The following is a 13,882-nucleotide window of genomic DNA, read 5'->3' as shown; positions in this document are numbered from 1 at the left end:
AGATTCTAACGATGTCTAACCAAAAATTCCACCTGTAAAGGACTCGACCTCTCTATGCTTCGAGTCATGTAGCTTCTATTTTTCTTCCAAGAGGTGATTTGGATGACTTGAAATGCGTATTTATAAAGAGTAAGATGCAGGGAAGTGGGAAGTTGCAGTTTAATATTCCGATCTTGTCAGGCTCCAAACTAAATTCAAAGTGTTTTCTGTGTTTGTGATATCTGATCTGTTTGGATGTTGGAGGTTTTATGGATATGTAGTACAGATGTGATCAGTCTGATTTCCTCCTCACAGTGATTGATTCTCTCATTGGGATCAGCAAGCCACAGAGGAGGAGAAGGATTTGAGCTGCTCGTGTCATTTCCCTCACACCAACACACACACGCATGCCAACACCCAATTCCACAGTTGTGTTATTCCGAGATATCAAATGACTCCTTGAAGGCAACCTTGGGCATCAGAGGGTAAAGCTGTGTTACTTTTCAACAGATGTAAGTTCTATTTTTTGGTAAAAACCCGAAGCATTTGTCGATCATCGATTCTGACAAAAACTATTTTGAAATATCTATTTTGAATATAGATTTTATTTTCCCTTTTTCTGGGGAAAATCAGCATAACCTGTTCTAGGTCTTTAGTTATTTTAACAAAAGTATAAATTCCCTTTTCTGGAGAAACAGGAGAGAATCGTCTCTTATTGTTTTGTACAGATCATTTATTGACTCTTTAACCGACGCTGATGAAAGCTTTGGAAATGGACAAGAAAGGAAAAGAATGGATCTATAATGACATAAGAGTATATATTATAAGTGTCTTCTATTTTGGATATTCTACATAGAGAAACAGTATATGTGTATTATATCATATCTGGATTTTGGAGCTTTTGAAGAAGGTCTTTGGATGGAGAGATTTATAGGCGTCACACTGCGAGTTGTACTGATTCAGAGCACGTGTCTGGTCGGTTTGAGCTGGATGTTTCCCATATAGGGTGAGGAATCACTGATGATGATGTTTCCTTTATGTAGAGATTTGAGCAAAGAGACTGGTGCATTGCATTCAGTAAGAAAGTGACAGGTTAGATTGATTTTAAAAGATCTGAATAAATCTGAATGTAATCTCTTGGATTATGGAGGCAAAGCCATTGGAATGTTAAAGTAATCCAGTTTCATCATGAAGTTAGAGTACTCGGTACTTTGAAAGAATCTAAACAAGTGTATTTAAAGCCTGAAATTGGGGCATTTTGTTTCCTTACAGGATATATGTGCATGAAAATTCCCGTAAATGCATGTAAACTCCTCAGCCCTCACAGATTTGATTCCCTCGAGTTGTTGAGATTGTTGGTGAGGAACAGGGGGCAGTGAAATGTCCAAACCCCATCTGGGCCTCTTCTCTGTTTGTGGGGCAACAAACTGGGCCCAACATGAAGGAACAGACAAAAAATAAATGCTTTATGTTAGTCTAAGGTCTAAAACGTTAAATTGACAGTCCTGTGTTTTGCTGAGGCCTTGAGAGGAGGGTGTGTATCTTTGCATGGACACACACACATGTTGATCAGACCCTTGTCTGATGTTTGGCCTCAGTGGTTCTGGCTCGTCCAGAATATGAGCGTATCTGCCTTTCCCCTCTAATGAGAGTGACGTCAACACTGGCACTCCACCACCTCTGAATTAAACACCCACTTATGAAAATGCTCTATGAAAGCGTCTTAGGCTGATTTGTAGCAGAAACACTTAAGTAGTTGGGAAGTCTTGTTAATTTTCCAGCTTCTTCAGGACACCGATGAACTGTTTGGTCAAAAATCAAAGGGTGAAACCTGAAAATCCGCTGATTTCAAATCTCGACCATCAATGGTTCAAGGTCCTTGCAATCAAAATGGCGACCAAAGTGCAACAACAGTAACCAGCTGCTCTTCTTGTGTTTGGCTCTTAAACCCCATACAAACCCTTTTCTGAAAACTCTCTGCCCTCACTAATTCCTTCTTCTAATTTACAAACACATTGAAGGTGCATTCGCGTATTTTTGCGATGTTGTAATGTTAGCATGCTGTTCTATTTGCTGCCGCCGCCGCAGCGCATCCAGTAACCCTCCGCCTGAGGTTAGCGTAGCAACACAAGCTACGTAAGTGAGAAAGAAACGTATCAGAAGAAACTGCGCCAGAACATAAAAAAATATGGTATTATACACAATATTTCTTTCCCATTTTTTATATGGAGGGTTTGTAGGATTTTGCCAGTCTGTGTGATTTGACCCCTACACCGTGGCGTCTGTGACCAGCGTCTCTTCCATGATTATTTCTTGCTGGTGTGGCCTCTTCAGCATCACACAGACTCTTTGTGGGATTAGAACCATTTTTGCTTCTCCACACAGGGACACACACTGAAGGCTTTCTGTCGCGTCTCACGGTCTTTGTCCCGTCGTCTTTACTTCACGACCCCTGCAAAGCGCCGAAGGGCCTTTGAGCAGGATTTAGCAGTTTGTCCTTGTTTTTGTTCAGTTTTTATTCACACAGAGACCCAACGAATGAATTGTGGTAATATTAGTGATGCTACGGTTAAATGTAGTGTTTAATGGCCGCTCTATTTACAGTGAGAACATGAGCTCGAGTGTGTTATTGTGCTTACAGTAGCTTTGGAGGCAGGTGGACATTTTTTAATACCGGAGTTCTTTCACCTAGGCCACGCCCCCCGTGACCTGTGAGGGCTCCTATTGGTTCAGATGTTGCATAGTGACGCTGGCCTGGCTCTTTTGGTTTCCTTGGTTACCTTGTCTCCTTGTTGACGACTGCATGGTGTCACGGTTGACACCTTTTTCTTCTTCTTCTTCTACTGCTTCTTTCTTTTTTCTGAATGGAAAACTGTTTTAATTTTTTGCTGTTCGTTCATTCATTTCATTTTAGAGTTTAGAAAGGGAAAGAATACAAATGAAATAAATCTGAATATTAATTCAATCACTTTTTCTACTCCTATTTTCAATAAAAAGTGAAAGGAAAAACCAAACAAAAAGTTGATTTGTAAATAAGTAATGTACAGTTTGTATCTGTAACTTGTCAGTCTGTCATTGGTGACAGAGTCTGTCTTGCTTATAACGCACGCTACCAGTAAATAAAAAAGGAAAAAGTATATTTAGACTGTATGGTCCCTTGAAAGCAAGTTTTAAATTAATCTCTGATGTATATTCCTGTAACATTGCATTTTTATCTGAGGAATGATGTTATTAAAAAATTGCAAATAAATTGCATTTCCTACAGCGGTGTTCTTCACTTCCCTTTATGTTTCAATGTGCAGTGTGTGAGCAGAGCTACCAGCAGTGTTGTACTTCCTTCTCAGGTTTGTGTGAATATGGCCGAAGCTCGGGCTTCATAACCCTACAACATGTTTATTACAGAGGCGGATGTAGTGTGTTTGTGGACCAAGACTCAGCAGGTACTCAGCTCTCTTCTCTGCCTTTTACCATCCTGAGAGGATGTTGGTACTCAAGGTAAATCTGTGATGGAGATGTGAACAAAATGAGCGTCTAAACAACCACAATTCAAAAAGCAGGATTGGACCCTGCCAACACTGCCAAGTGTTTTAATACAGGGACCAAGAGTAAATAACTCCATCTAAATGAGGTGACATTTTACATTATGTTCAGTTGAAAAACCTACAGGGAATGTTTTGTGTGTGTGACACTGCCACGAGTACAATCTCTGCGTTTAGTTCATCTGGTGTCTGGTTTGTGAGTTGTCAGGTGTCTTTTCAGATTCCCCTGCTGGGAGAATTCTCTGTCACAGTTTGGACACTTGAAGGGTTTGACGCCGTTGTGGCAGAGCATGTGTCTCTTGAGGCAGTTCAGCGTGAGGAAGCGCTTGGGGCACTGCGAGCACAGGTATGGACGCTCGCCCGTGTGAGAGCGGGTGTGGACGTTCAGGTGACTCTTATTGGAGAACCCCTTTCCGCAGTGCGTGCAGGTGTAGGGCGTCTCGCCTGTGTGCGAGCGTGTGTGCAGCAGCAGCTCCCCCGAGGACAGGAAGGACTTCCCACAGGTGGTGCATAGGTAATTCTTCTCGCCTTTGTGCTTCTGCATGTGCCTCACGAACGCCGCCTTGCTGAGCCGCTTCCCGCAGACGGTGCACAGGTGCGTGGGGCCCTCGTGCAGGCGCTCGTGCTGCCTGAGCGCCGAGTTGCACAGGAAGCCCTTGTTGCAGTGGCCGCACGTGAATATCCGCCCTCTCTTGTGCAGCCTCTGGTGCTGGTAGTAGCCGGACTTGCTGGTAAATCCCTTCTCGCACTGGCTACAGTGGTGCGGCAGCGTGTGGAGCTTCATGTGCGTCTTCAGCTGATTCGGGAGCTCGAAAGCTTTACTGCATTTTGGGCATTTGGTCTCGTCTGGAGTGAAGTTCTTGTTGACGGGCCGTGTGCTCAGGAATCTCCTGTCCTCTTCCTTTCGCTCTTTCAGTTTGCGTTGTTCCTTCTTGTTTTCAGAGTCGCCTTTTTTGATCCTGTGCTGCCTGTTGTTCCCTTTGTGCTTGCTTTTCCTCTCAGATGCGGCGTCTTCTCTGTGTTCTTTCTTTGCTTCAGAGTCAAAGTCTTTGCCTTCCTGCTGGGTCCTTCTGACGCATTTCTGCGCCGACTCCTTTTTCTTAGCGGGGGCTCTCCTCTGATGCTTCCTCTGGATGTGCTCTTGGACCTTCCTCTTCAGGCAGTGAGCAAATGAACACTGAGGGCAGATGTATAAATGTGACAGACCTGGAACAGCACAGCACAGGGAATTAATACTAAATATTCACCATAATATAAATGTCATCTGGATAATTCAGCCTAACCTGATCTTTTTGCTGGCAGCCAGTCATCTGCGGTGATGTCTGAGCTTTGACTCGAGTCCTCCTCGTCCGAATCCTCCAATGCCAGCATCCGTTCCTCACAGTCTTCGTCGTTGCTGTACATCTCTGAGTATTTTTCCTCTCTGAGCAGAGAAGGCAGGGCCAGCGTGGAGAGGATGACGTCCTCCATGCAGCACAACGGAGCTGCAGACAGAGGAATTTGGTTTGGCGCGACTCTTCTCTTCTTCTAAAAGATTCTGCTGAAGAGGGAGATGTGCGTCTCACCTGTGCTGAGGGTGTGGACCTGTCTGTGATGAAGCAACAGAGACTTCAGGGCGAAAGGTTCAGACAGGTGAAGGCCAAACTCCTCTTCCACACACGTGGTTTCTGCGAGCCACGCTGCCGTCTGACACACACAGATGAGCACAGAAAATCAAAAATCAATCGACACAGATGAATTTATGTGATAACAGATGAACTGATTTTAAATGTATTATCTATTTGATGGTGTGTCAGAGGTTAAAGTGACCTGTTTGTAGTCCGGTGCAGGCAGCAGCTGCTCCAGTCTGGACAGGAACACGGACACGAGCTGCTGCAGCCTTTGGTCAAACGCAGAGCCGTAGTTTGCCGGAAAAATCTCCTACAGAAACATGGGATGGGATATTATTTACAAGCACAGGCTGCCATGGTAACTGAATAGACACTGAAGTCATTTATTATTTTGTCACATGTAACTATGAGGCTAAATCTGCTTTTAGAGGCAGCATGCAGGTATAAGAGGCTTTGTTTCAGATGCACTAACTTTGAAGAAGTGCGCCTTCTCAAGAGGAACGTTCAACAACTTCTGGACCAGATTGGCAAAGTTGGTGTACGACATCTTCAGGACCTCAGTGCTGCTCTGTCAAGAGGGGGGGAACATTGGCCAAACTGGGACACTGGATTTTACATGTAGGAATCAAAGTGTAGGAATATCTAACTACACAATATTCTACTACTGATTACTGATATGTTACATATTCATTCTCCTTCTTATGTGCACTCTTTGATTAGTTTTGATGTCAAAATATCGTGTACATATTTTGCTGTAATAACCCACCAGCTGTTGTGTGGCGCTCAGCTCAGCACTGCAGGCGTGAATCTTGTCCAGGTGGCTCTGGATGGTCTGCAGGTTGGCCAGACCGTCGCCACGGCACAGCTCCAGGACCAGCTGCCACGGAGCAGGGCAAGCCGGTAACACAAGGGAGCGGAAGAACAAGGGCAGGTGAGTCGAGCGGAAAGTACCACACAGCCTGACAGTTCAGTTATATCACAGCGTTTAAAGTGATCAATGCTGGTGATGTCATCAAAAGCCTCAATTCATTCAGTTGTTAAGTATGAAGGCATTGCAGTGACCACAAACCAAATGTGCTCTGGAAACCAATATAAATGTAAATATAGAATATAGAAACGGAACAGCTTCAGCTCGGTAAGTTAACTAACACTATCAATAGGACTAGAAGGAGTTGGTCCACTACGATCCCTGAAGCAAGTCAAGTGAAAAACTAATAATCTATTGATTCCTCACTGTTGCTCTGAGGCCCAGGAGGAGCTGGATCCCCTGGCTGGGGCTCAGGATGTCCGGGACGATGTCCGTCACCACGCCGACGAAGTCCAGCAGCTTGTCGTACTGCATCACCCGGCGCTGCTGCACCGCCTGCCACAGGAAGGCGGACATGAGGCGAACCGGGGGGACGAGGAGGTGCAGGGAGGAGGGAGGAAGGGCAGAACCTGCGGACGAGACAGTGTTTGGTTTCAGGGGATAAATCATAACAAAGGTGACACATGGCGAATGGTCCCTGACACCCAAAGCGGCAGGACGTAACCGTTTCCTGCGTTACAAATGTCTCAATAGCAATATAAATGTGCGGAACTGTTTGTAAATAATCACACAAACCTTCGCTTTTCCACACAGCGTCCATACTTTAATAATGCGTAAGAATACTATTCATAAAACATCGATTTTCTCCTTGCATCTTTCAGGAGAGGAAATCGCACTGATAACTTCCCTTTTAACCGGATGTTATGAACCCGACGGGGCTGCGCCTTCAAAATAAAAGCCAGTAGGTAAATAAAGATGTATTTCCTGTTTGGAAAAAATATCAAAATAAAACAGGATCATTCTCAAACACCTTTTCAATAAATCTGTATTTTAAACGCACTTATATTGTGAACAAGCCCTTTTTGGAAATTCATTGTTATTTTTATCATACCTTTAACGGTTTTGCAGCTTTGAGTTATTCGCTTTATTAATGTTAAATGTAGTAGTAGTAGTCCCTGTCTGTTTTTTGATTTTTAAAGAAAGACAAATATAATAACTGTTGTCATTTTTTTTTACTTATTCACTGACTCCGTTTTATTTGATTTGATCTTATCATTTGAGACCCTTCCAAATGAGTGACTTTGTGCAACATCTTGCTGGCTTGTGGCCGCTTTGATCCGGCCAGGAGATGAGCGCTACCACACCCAGTTTCACGCCCAGTCGCCTCAGGAACTCGCACGGCGCTGGAGGTTTCGGTCCTCAACTCAGCTGCGACTCTACCGTCTGAACGGGGCTGACGGGGACACGCAGCAGTGATCGATATGTCGGTGTGTCGGTTTGTTATGGAATAATCATTCTGTCCACAACGCGATGATCACACCTGTGCGTAATTAATAAGGAGACTCGCCTTGGATACTTGTTGTCGTCATGGCGAACAGACGCAGAGGCGCACCTGGAGATGACGAGGAGTTCTCCTTCGTCAGTCGAGCTGTCAAGTATCTACTGTTCGTGTTTAATTTTCTGTTTTGGGTGAGTAGTTCATGTCTCCACACGTGGTTCTCTTTCTTTGCCGACCAGGGCGCAGGTTAGTCATTTATCGGCTGGATGTGTTCGCTTCCTGGTTCTTTAGGTCCAAACGTATTAAATGATAAAATACTACTTGGGTGAGTTTGATTTGAGGCTGTTACACCGTGTCAGACATGTTGTGTTTCCAGTTTCTGTTCAGTCTAAAGCAGGCAGATCTGAACTTTGTCTGCAGAATCATTGCACAATCATGGGGTTTTGGTTACTATTTGACTTTCAGTAAAAGTTTAAACAGTGTGGGGGGCAGAGGGACAGATTTATGCCTGGGCCACACACACACACACACACACACACACACACACACACATACACATACACGAGGGCATTTACTGCTGAGAAATTGGACTGTTATCCTCTTTCTGCTAAACTGATCTATTTTTCTGCACTGCAGGGTTTTTGGCTCAAACTTCTTCCTGACACTCAGTAGAACAAAGACACATAAAACTGTAAACCGAGCCGACGAAAAAAAACCTTTTCAAGCCCCATACACTTTACTGTATGCCAATCCACTTCCACCAGCTCTTTTCATGCCTTATGCTGTTGCCAAGGAGCCCAAACTTTTATGGATTCATATGCTGATGGGTTTGAACAGAGTGGAGCAGCTGAGATGTGCGACCCCCACACACACTCTGAATTTATGTCCTGTAGTTTTCTGTGTGAGGGAACATACAGTATGGTTCATGTGCAGCAGCTTTGACTGGTGTCAGTGTTGCAGGCATCTCTGGGGTGCAAACTTCATACCTTTGGATTTGCATGGTGTCAGGTGCTTTTAGACCGGAGGAGGAGATTTCTGTCTAAATACATGTTTAGAGTAAGTCTGTTGTTACAGATTAAACTCTGTGTAGTTGGGGTTTAGCACAGTGTGAGGGGACTTAACTTGAACTCGCAAATCACACAGAACTCTAAAATCTTGACTTTCAATTCCTAAAAACTGAACAACTGAATGAGGAATTTAAGTTTTTGGGATTGTGCGGTGTTCTCCAGCACTCTAAAGCAATACAAAAGTGAGTAAAGTCTGCATTTGCCGCACTACATACAAGTCAGTCAGTCAGTAATGGATGTGTTCAGGCTGTGAATGAGTCCCGTGGCCGTGTGTGAACAAGATTAGGCTGTGTAAAAACTTGAACCTGTTCCACCTGGAATGTGTTGTTGCCTGGAGGTACAGAAGGTTTTGTTGGTATGACACAACAAAGATAACTGCAAGTCAAATCTGTAGAAATCCCCTATAAAGAACAATTTGCAGTGTTCAATGAGCAATTAAGCAAACAAATCAGTTATGTAACCAAAGCAGTGATAGTGAATCACCTGCAGGCTGTGGAAGAATGTAGTTAAGAGAGCGGTTATGTATGTGGTGCAGCACAAATGTTTAATGTCTCACTATTTATTTTATTTGTAATATTTGCAACACATGTGAGCTTCAGGTGTCTCGTCCGGCTTGTTCAGAGTGAAACTAAAACTTCATTAAAAAGGCAAAAGGGCAAGGAACAAGTCTAGGATTCCCCTCCCATCCAGGGAAAGTGCAGTGGCTGTGGTAACCGGATCCATTTCATTTGTGGCGGGACAAGCATTGGTGACGGCTAACCTATTATTCTATTGAGAGAGAGAGAGAGAGGAGTGCTGAGTGAATGGAAAGCTGCCAAGCAAGCAGAGTGGACGGCCAAACACTTTCCACCTTTGACCTTTATAGGAGCACTGCAGCTTCAAGCCTACTGCGTGTCTCATGTTTGCTTTTATTTGATCGGCGCTGCTTTGACTGTGACTCATATTTCTGCAATCATCCAGACGTATCTGTCCCTCATTAATCTCTAATACACCACACCCAAAGCAAGTATGAACTTAGAATACAAAGATGTGGTCTGTGAATGTTACTGTGAAAGACGCCAGTATGTTCCTCTCTGCCCTCTACAGATAATCGCCCTGGTGATGGTGTTGATTGGCGTGTACGCCCGCATGATGAAGCACTCAGGTAAGAGAGGCTGGACTGGTAACAAACACGCAGTCTGTCCTCACGTTTGATGTGAGAGTCTGAGCCTGTTGACTTTCAGGACAATGCGCTAGTCACGGTTCAGTGCCTCCTTCAGTCTGGCTGATTTGACAACATAATGGTTTCCAAAACACTGGCGAGAACAAACAACATTCAAACAGAAAATCACATTTTTTGTTGTTACGGAAGATCCTGTATAATCTAATGTAGTAATCCTCTGTCCCCCAGAGGCAGCTTTTGCCTGTCTGGCAGTGGACCCTGCTGTCATGTTGATGGTGGTGGGCGTCCTCATGTTCTTCCTCACCTTCTGTGGCTGCGTGGGCTCCCTGCGAGAGAACATCTGCCTCCTGCAGACGGTAACTCCTGATGATGATATTCCCCTGAGTTACTGAATTAGTGCCAAGATGTACAATGGCAAATGTTAAGTTCTTAACTAAAATCTTGTCTCTCTGTCTTTCTCCAGTTCTGTATCTGTCTGACTGTCATCTTCCTGCTCCAGCTCATTGCTGGTGTCCTGGGCTTCATCTTCTCTGATAAGGTAATGCTTCATAACAGAGGACTCCTCTGAGCCTATGACAATAGTACACAGTGCAGCCTCAAGTCTTAGGTTTGAATCCCCTTCCGCCCACCTCTCCCTCCCCAGTGGAGTGTGCATGTTTTCCCTGGGTCAACGTATGTTTCGCCATCAGTTAGGTTAAGGTGTCTGCCATTGCCCATGAGCAAGACATTAAACCCTCACCCTAACCCACTGTCCTAGTAGTTAGAATGCAGATGGTGAATTTCTCTACATGGATAAATGATGTATAAAACAGTAAAGATCAGTCAAGTCAGACTTTGTCATGGTTTGTTTTGAATAACTGAATATTGCCCTCTACTGGTGTTTGTGTGTAACTGCTACAACAATCAGACATGGCTGGATAATAATAATAATATTTATTTCTTTTAATATTTATTTGTTTGTTAGGATGAGCTTCTTGTCTAATTTTTATACAACTTACTATTCTTTAAATTCCATACATAAACTAAATTTAAGTTTTTTTCCTACTCTGCCAAGGCCCGAGGCAAAGTGACTGACGTGATCACCAATGCCATCGTCCATTACAGAGACGACCTCGACCTGCAAAACCTCATCGACTTTGGTCAAAGAGAGGTGAGCATCAAATCTATACACACACAGCAATGGTAAATGGATGACGTCATCAGTTCATCATTACAGATAAGAGGATGCACAGACAGGGTAACGATGTAAACTCTGGCGTTCCGTGTCTCCTCAGTTTGGCTGCTGTGGTGGAGTGGCCTACACTGACTGGAACCAGAACATGTACTTCAACTGCACCCCCGGCAACCCCAGCTTAGAACGCTGCTCCGTCCCCTTCTCCTGCTGCGTCATCTCCAAAGATAAGGTCCGTCCTACTCGTCCACATACACAATATATAGCATCCCAGAGTGTGTTTGTGTTCCGCCCTTTGAAAAACTTTCAATGTAGTGTAGCTAACTACTTTAAATCTGAAGTAACTTGTATTGTGTGTCTGATTGTGCAGGTGGTCATCAACACCAAGTGTGGTCAGGACATGCAGAACCTGGACTACCAACAGGCTGATGCCTTCATTTTCACCAATGGCTGCATAGACCAACTGGTGGACTGGATCCACAGCAACCTGTTCATGCTGGGAGGTATTGCTTTGGGACTGGCCATACCACAGGTAGGACCAGGTGCAACCACTGCAATCCACAAACCTTTTCAATCTCATAACTGAGTCCAGCGATTGCACGTGGTTGTTGGTTTTGAAAAGGCGCACACATAGACACAGACAGACACACACCTCCAACCAGCTGATGAGTCCCTCTATCTTGTCTTACAGCTGGTCGGCATCCTCCTCTCTCAGATTCTGATCAACCAGATTAAAGACCAGATCGAGCTGCAGAGCTACAACCAGAACCACCGCTCTGACCCGTGGAGCTGACCCTGGCAGACCCTAACCAACAACATCAGGAAGGCAAAGAGCTGAGAAATCCCTGCCACGCTTCTCTGGAGAGAGAGGCCTCTCAGTGTTGATATTAACTCAATGTGTGGGTGGACTTTTGAATGCTTCAAAAAGAAAGTGGAAGTTCTGCACGTTGAAGAAACAGAGGGAAACATCAAGTGTTGTTGAACTCTGTCACCCCCTACTGGACATTGACGAGGTTTACATTTGACTCTGGTGCCTTACAGCTTGTGGATTTGGCATCTGCATTGCTATTTTCTACACAAAAAATGCGTGTTTTTGCGTTTTTCTACATTTTCTTTTACATTTAATGATTTTATAGCTTCAGACTGAATAACACTGACTCTCTAAAAATGTTGCTCATGGCTGCTGACGGATGTGTCAGATGCTTTTGAACAATTGCTGGATCATATCAGCACGTTGACAGTTTTTGCAATGCTGCCATGAAATATGCCAAGATCCTACTATGCAGCTGAAGAACCTGCTGGCTCCAACACAAAGTCATAGACTGAGGAGGAGATTTATCCCTTTTGCCATAAGTTAAATTAAACATTTATCTGTGGCCCTTTTTAGCCCAGATACAATGAAAAGGGCAGCCTGCTGTATATCATAAACATTTTTATGTAATGATTTCATCGTGTTTGGGTTTGACAAGAACTGCAGTAACAATGTTTACACTATTGGTCAGACTCTTCATAACATGGCCATGTTGAGCGTCTGTCCTGCCGAGACCTCGCGCCATATATGATGTCATTTCCTGCCCTCATCTCAGCCAGCTGACAGCGCCGCACGCCTACAGAGCCACTGGAGTTTGTGGAGTGTCCAGGCTCAATACGCTGCCATTACAAATACACTTCAGCCAAACCACAAAGGCTGTGTGTACAGTACAGACTGGGCACATAGGATGTGGCTGACATATTCTCAATCCCATACGCTTCATCTGAATCCTGTCGTCCGCTCTTCCTCTCTCCTTTCCCTTCTCTTGGATGATAAATTTAATCTTGAGCTGCTCAGGTTTTCAGTGGTAGAGGTTTTCCAACTTAAAATGAAAAATTGCTAGAAACTAAAACACAGTTACTTCAGGAGTACTTCATCTAAAACTGCTGAGAAAGTGTGGATTTTATTTAAGACTCTGTCCAAAATATTTATAACTTATGTATCTATGAATTACATCCTCAGCTCTAGATCTCAGAATTTAATACAACATGGCACAAAAGTCTTTATTTCTTTAGTCAAAGTGGAAATACCTTTTATACATTATTATTTTTACACCACTGGCAAGAATCAAGGGCAACACACACTCCTGTTCTTAAAGGGAATCTGTCTTATAGATGGAGATGTTTCCCTTTTCCTTCATGTTTCTCCCAGCAGAGCGTCTAAAGTAACAGCGTTCCCTCTCGTCTCCACCCCATTCCTCCGCCGGGCAAATGAAAACCTGGAGTCCTGAGTTGATTCCAAGACTGAAACCTGACGCCTGCAATCTTTGTGAGCAGAACCAATCCTGCATGTTTGACCCGAGCCTGCTGTCTAAACATGGCTTATCACAGTAACTTCATGTACAGCTATAGGAGCTGCTGGGAGCCCAGTTTTCCTTCTGCTCATCAGACGTGTGGGCAGTCTGATGTCAAAAACAAGTCCAAGCATATTTGGTATGCAGCATCTTTGGAGGTGTTGGAATTTATTAAATATAACTGAGTGTGCTGTGTATTGTTACTAGGTGATGGCTCTGAGCACGGTTTATGGCAGTGTAGCTGTCTTGTGATATTGAGTGTGTGTGTGTGTGCGTGTGTGAGGCAGAGAGAGAGAGAGAGAGATTTGGCCTGGACTCCAGCGCTCTGTGTGTGGTCTCTGGTTGTGCCTGTGACTCACTCAGGCAGCCATGTTGCTGCTGGGGCTTTAAGGAGGCCCAGACACACACACGCGCGCACACACACACACAGAGGAGGGAGCTGAGTTTTTACCCAGTGTTACTCCTGGGATGCCAGGGGAGAACCAAAACACCAGCAGCCACAGGAATACCACAAGTGTCTATTAAAACACAAACTTAGGGACATTTGCCATGTTTACAATAAGTTCTATTAGCATTCTGGCACATTTAAGAGATAAATCTTAAATGAGGATGAAACAATTAACTGCATCTTTTATTTTGTGTGTATTCAATGTGAGTTGTTGTTCCCTGAATGTTACTGCGGCCACCTTAACCAGCAGAGAGAGGAAGAGGAGAGAGGGGAAGA

General features: G+C 44.2%; 2 protein-coding genes across 3 annotated transcripts; one reads left to right on the top strand and one right to left on the bottom strand.

The window, feature by feature from the left end:
* Nucleotides 1–3,539: 3,539 nt before the first annotated feature.
* On the bottom strand, nucleotides 3,540–6,846 carry LOC143007546 (uncharacterized). 2 transcript variants are annotated; one of them, XM_076158939.1, is made up of 8 exons: nucleotides 6,732–6,846; nucleotides 6,363–6,565; nucleotides 5,895–6,005; nucleotides 5,601–5,696; nucleotides 5,328–5,438; nucleotides 5,084–5,204; nucleotides 4,802–5,002; nucleotides 3,540–4,724 (listed from the first exon to the last, which is right to left on the bottom strand). In XM_076158939.1, the coding sequence occupies exons 1-8, from the start codon at nucleotides 6,754–6,756 to the stop codon at nucleotides 3,697–3,699; spliced, it is 1,896 nt and encodes a 631-aa protein (XP_076015054.1). In that variant the 5' UTR covers nucleotides 6,757–6,846; the 3' UTR covers nucleotides 3,540–3,696. The 2 variants fall into 2 exon arrangements, with proteins under 2 accessions (XP_076015054.1, XP_076015055.1); XM_076158940.1 differs by lacking the exons at nucleotides 6,363–6,565; nucleotides 6,732–6,846 and having other exon boundaries at nucleotides 5,601–5,691; nucleotides 5,895–5,981.
* A 435-nt stretch (nucleotides 6,847–7,281) lies between these two features.
* On the top strand, nucleotides 7,282–12,278 carry tspan33a (tetraspanin 33a). Its single transcript, XM_076158979.1, has 8 exons — nucleotides 7,282–7,625; nucleotides 9,588–9,645; nucleotides 9,892–10,019; nucleotides 10,127–10,201; nucleotides 10,718–10,813; nucleotides 10,938–11,066; nucleotides 11,205–11,366; nucleotides 11,526–12,278. Exons 1-8 carry the CDS (start codon nucleotides 7,524–7,526, stop codon nucleotides 11,625–11,627), a joined length of 852 nt encoding a protein of 283 aa, XP_076015094.1. The 5' UTR covers nucleotides 7,282–7,523; the 3' UTR covers nucleotides 11,628–12,278.
* Nucleotides 12,279–13,882: the final 1,604 nt, after the last annotated feature.

Source organism: Genypterus blacodes, unplaced genomic scaffold, assembly GCF_046128005.1.
Source record: "Genypterus blacodes isolate CSIRO-AG114 ecotype Tasmania unplaced genomic scaffold, CSIRO-AGI_Gbla_v1 ptg000090l_1, whole genome shotgun sequence".
NCBI classification, from domain to species: domain Eukaryota; kingdom Metazoa; phylum Chordata; class Actinopteri; order Ophidiiformes; family Ophidiidae; genus Genypterus; species Genypterus blacodes.
Note: the sequence above shows the minus strand (reverse complement) of the source record. Positions and strands in the feature narration are given on the sequence as shown.

Bases quoted from the DNA above. Each gene is read 5' to 3' on its own strand.
- tspan33a (XM_076158979.1), top strand. From the start codon at position 7,524: ATGGCGAACAGACGCAGAGGCGCACCTGGAGATGACGAGGAGTTCTCC. The intron at 7,626-9,587 runs GTGAGTAGTTCA...TGCCCTCTACAG, and splicing joins TGTTTAATTTTCTGTTTTGG to ATAATCGCCCTGGTGATGGT. The intron at 10,020-10,126 runs GTAACTCCTGAT...GTCTTTCTCCAG, and splicing joins ACATCTGCCTCCTGCAGACG to TTCTGTATCTGTCTGACTGT.
- LOC143007546 (XM_076158939.1), bottom strand. From the start codon at position 6,756: ATGGACGCTGTGTGGAAAAGCGAAG. The intron at 6,566-6,731 runs GTTTGTGTGATT...TCTCGTCCGCAG, and splicing joins CGCTGTGTGGAAAAGCGAAG to GTTCTGCCCTTCCTCCCTCC. The intron at 4,725-4,801 runs GTTAGGCTGAAT...GTGCTGTTCCAG, and splicing joins GCTGCCAGCAAAAAGATCAG to GTCTGTCACATTTATACATC.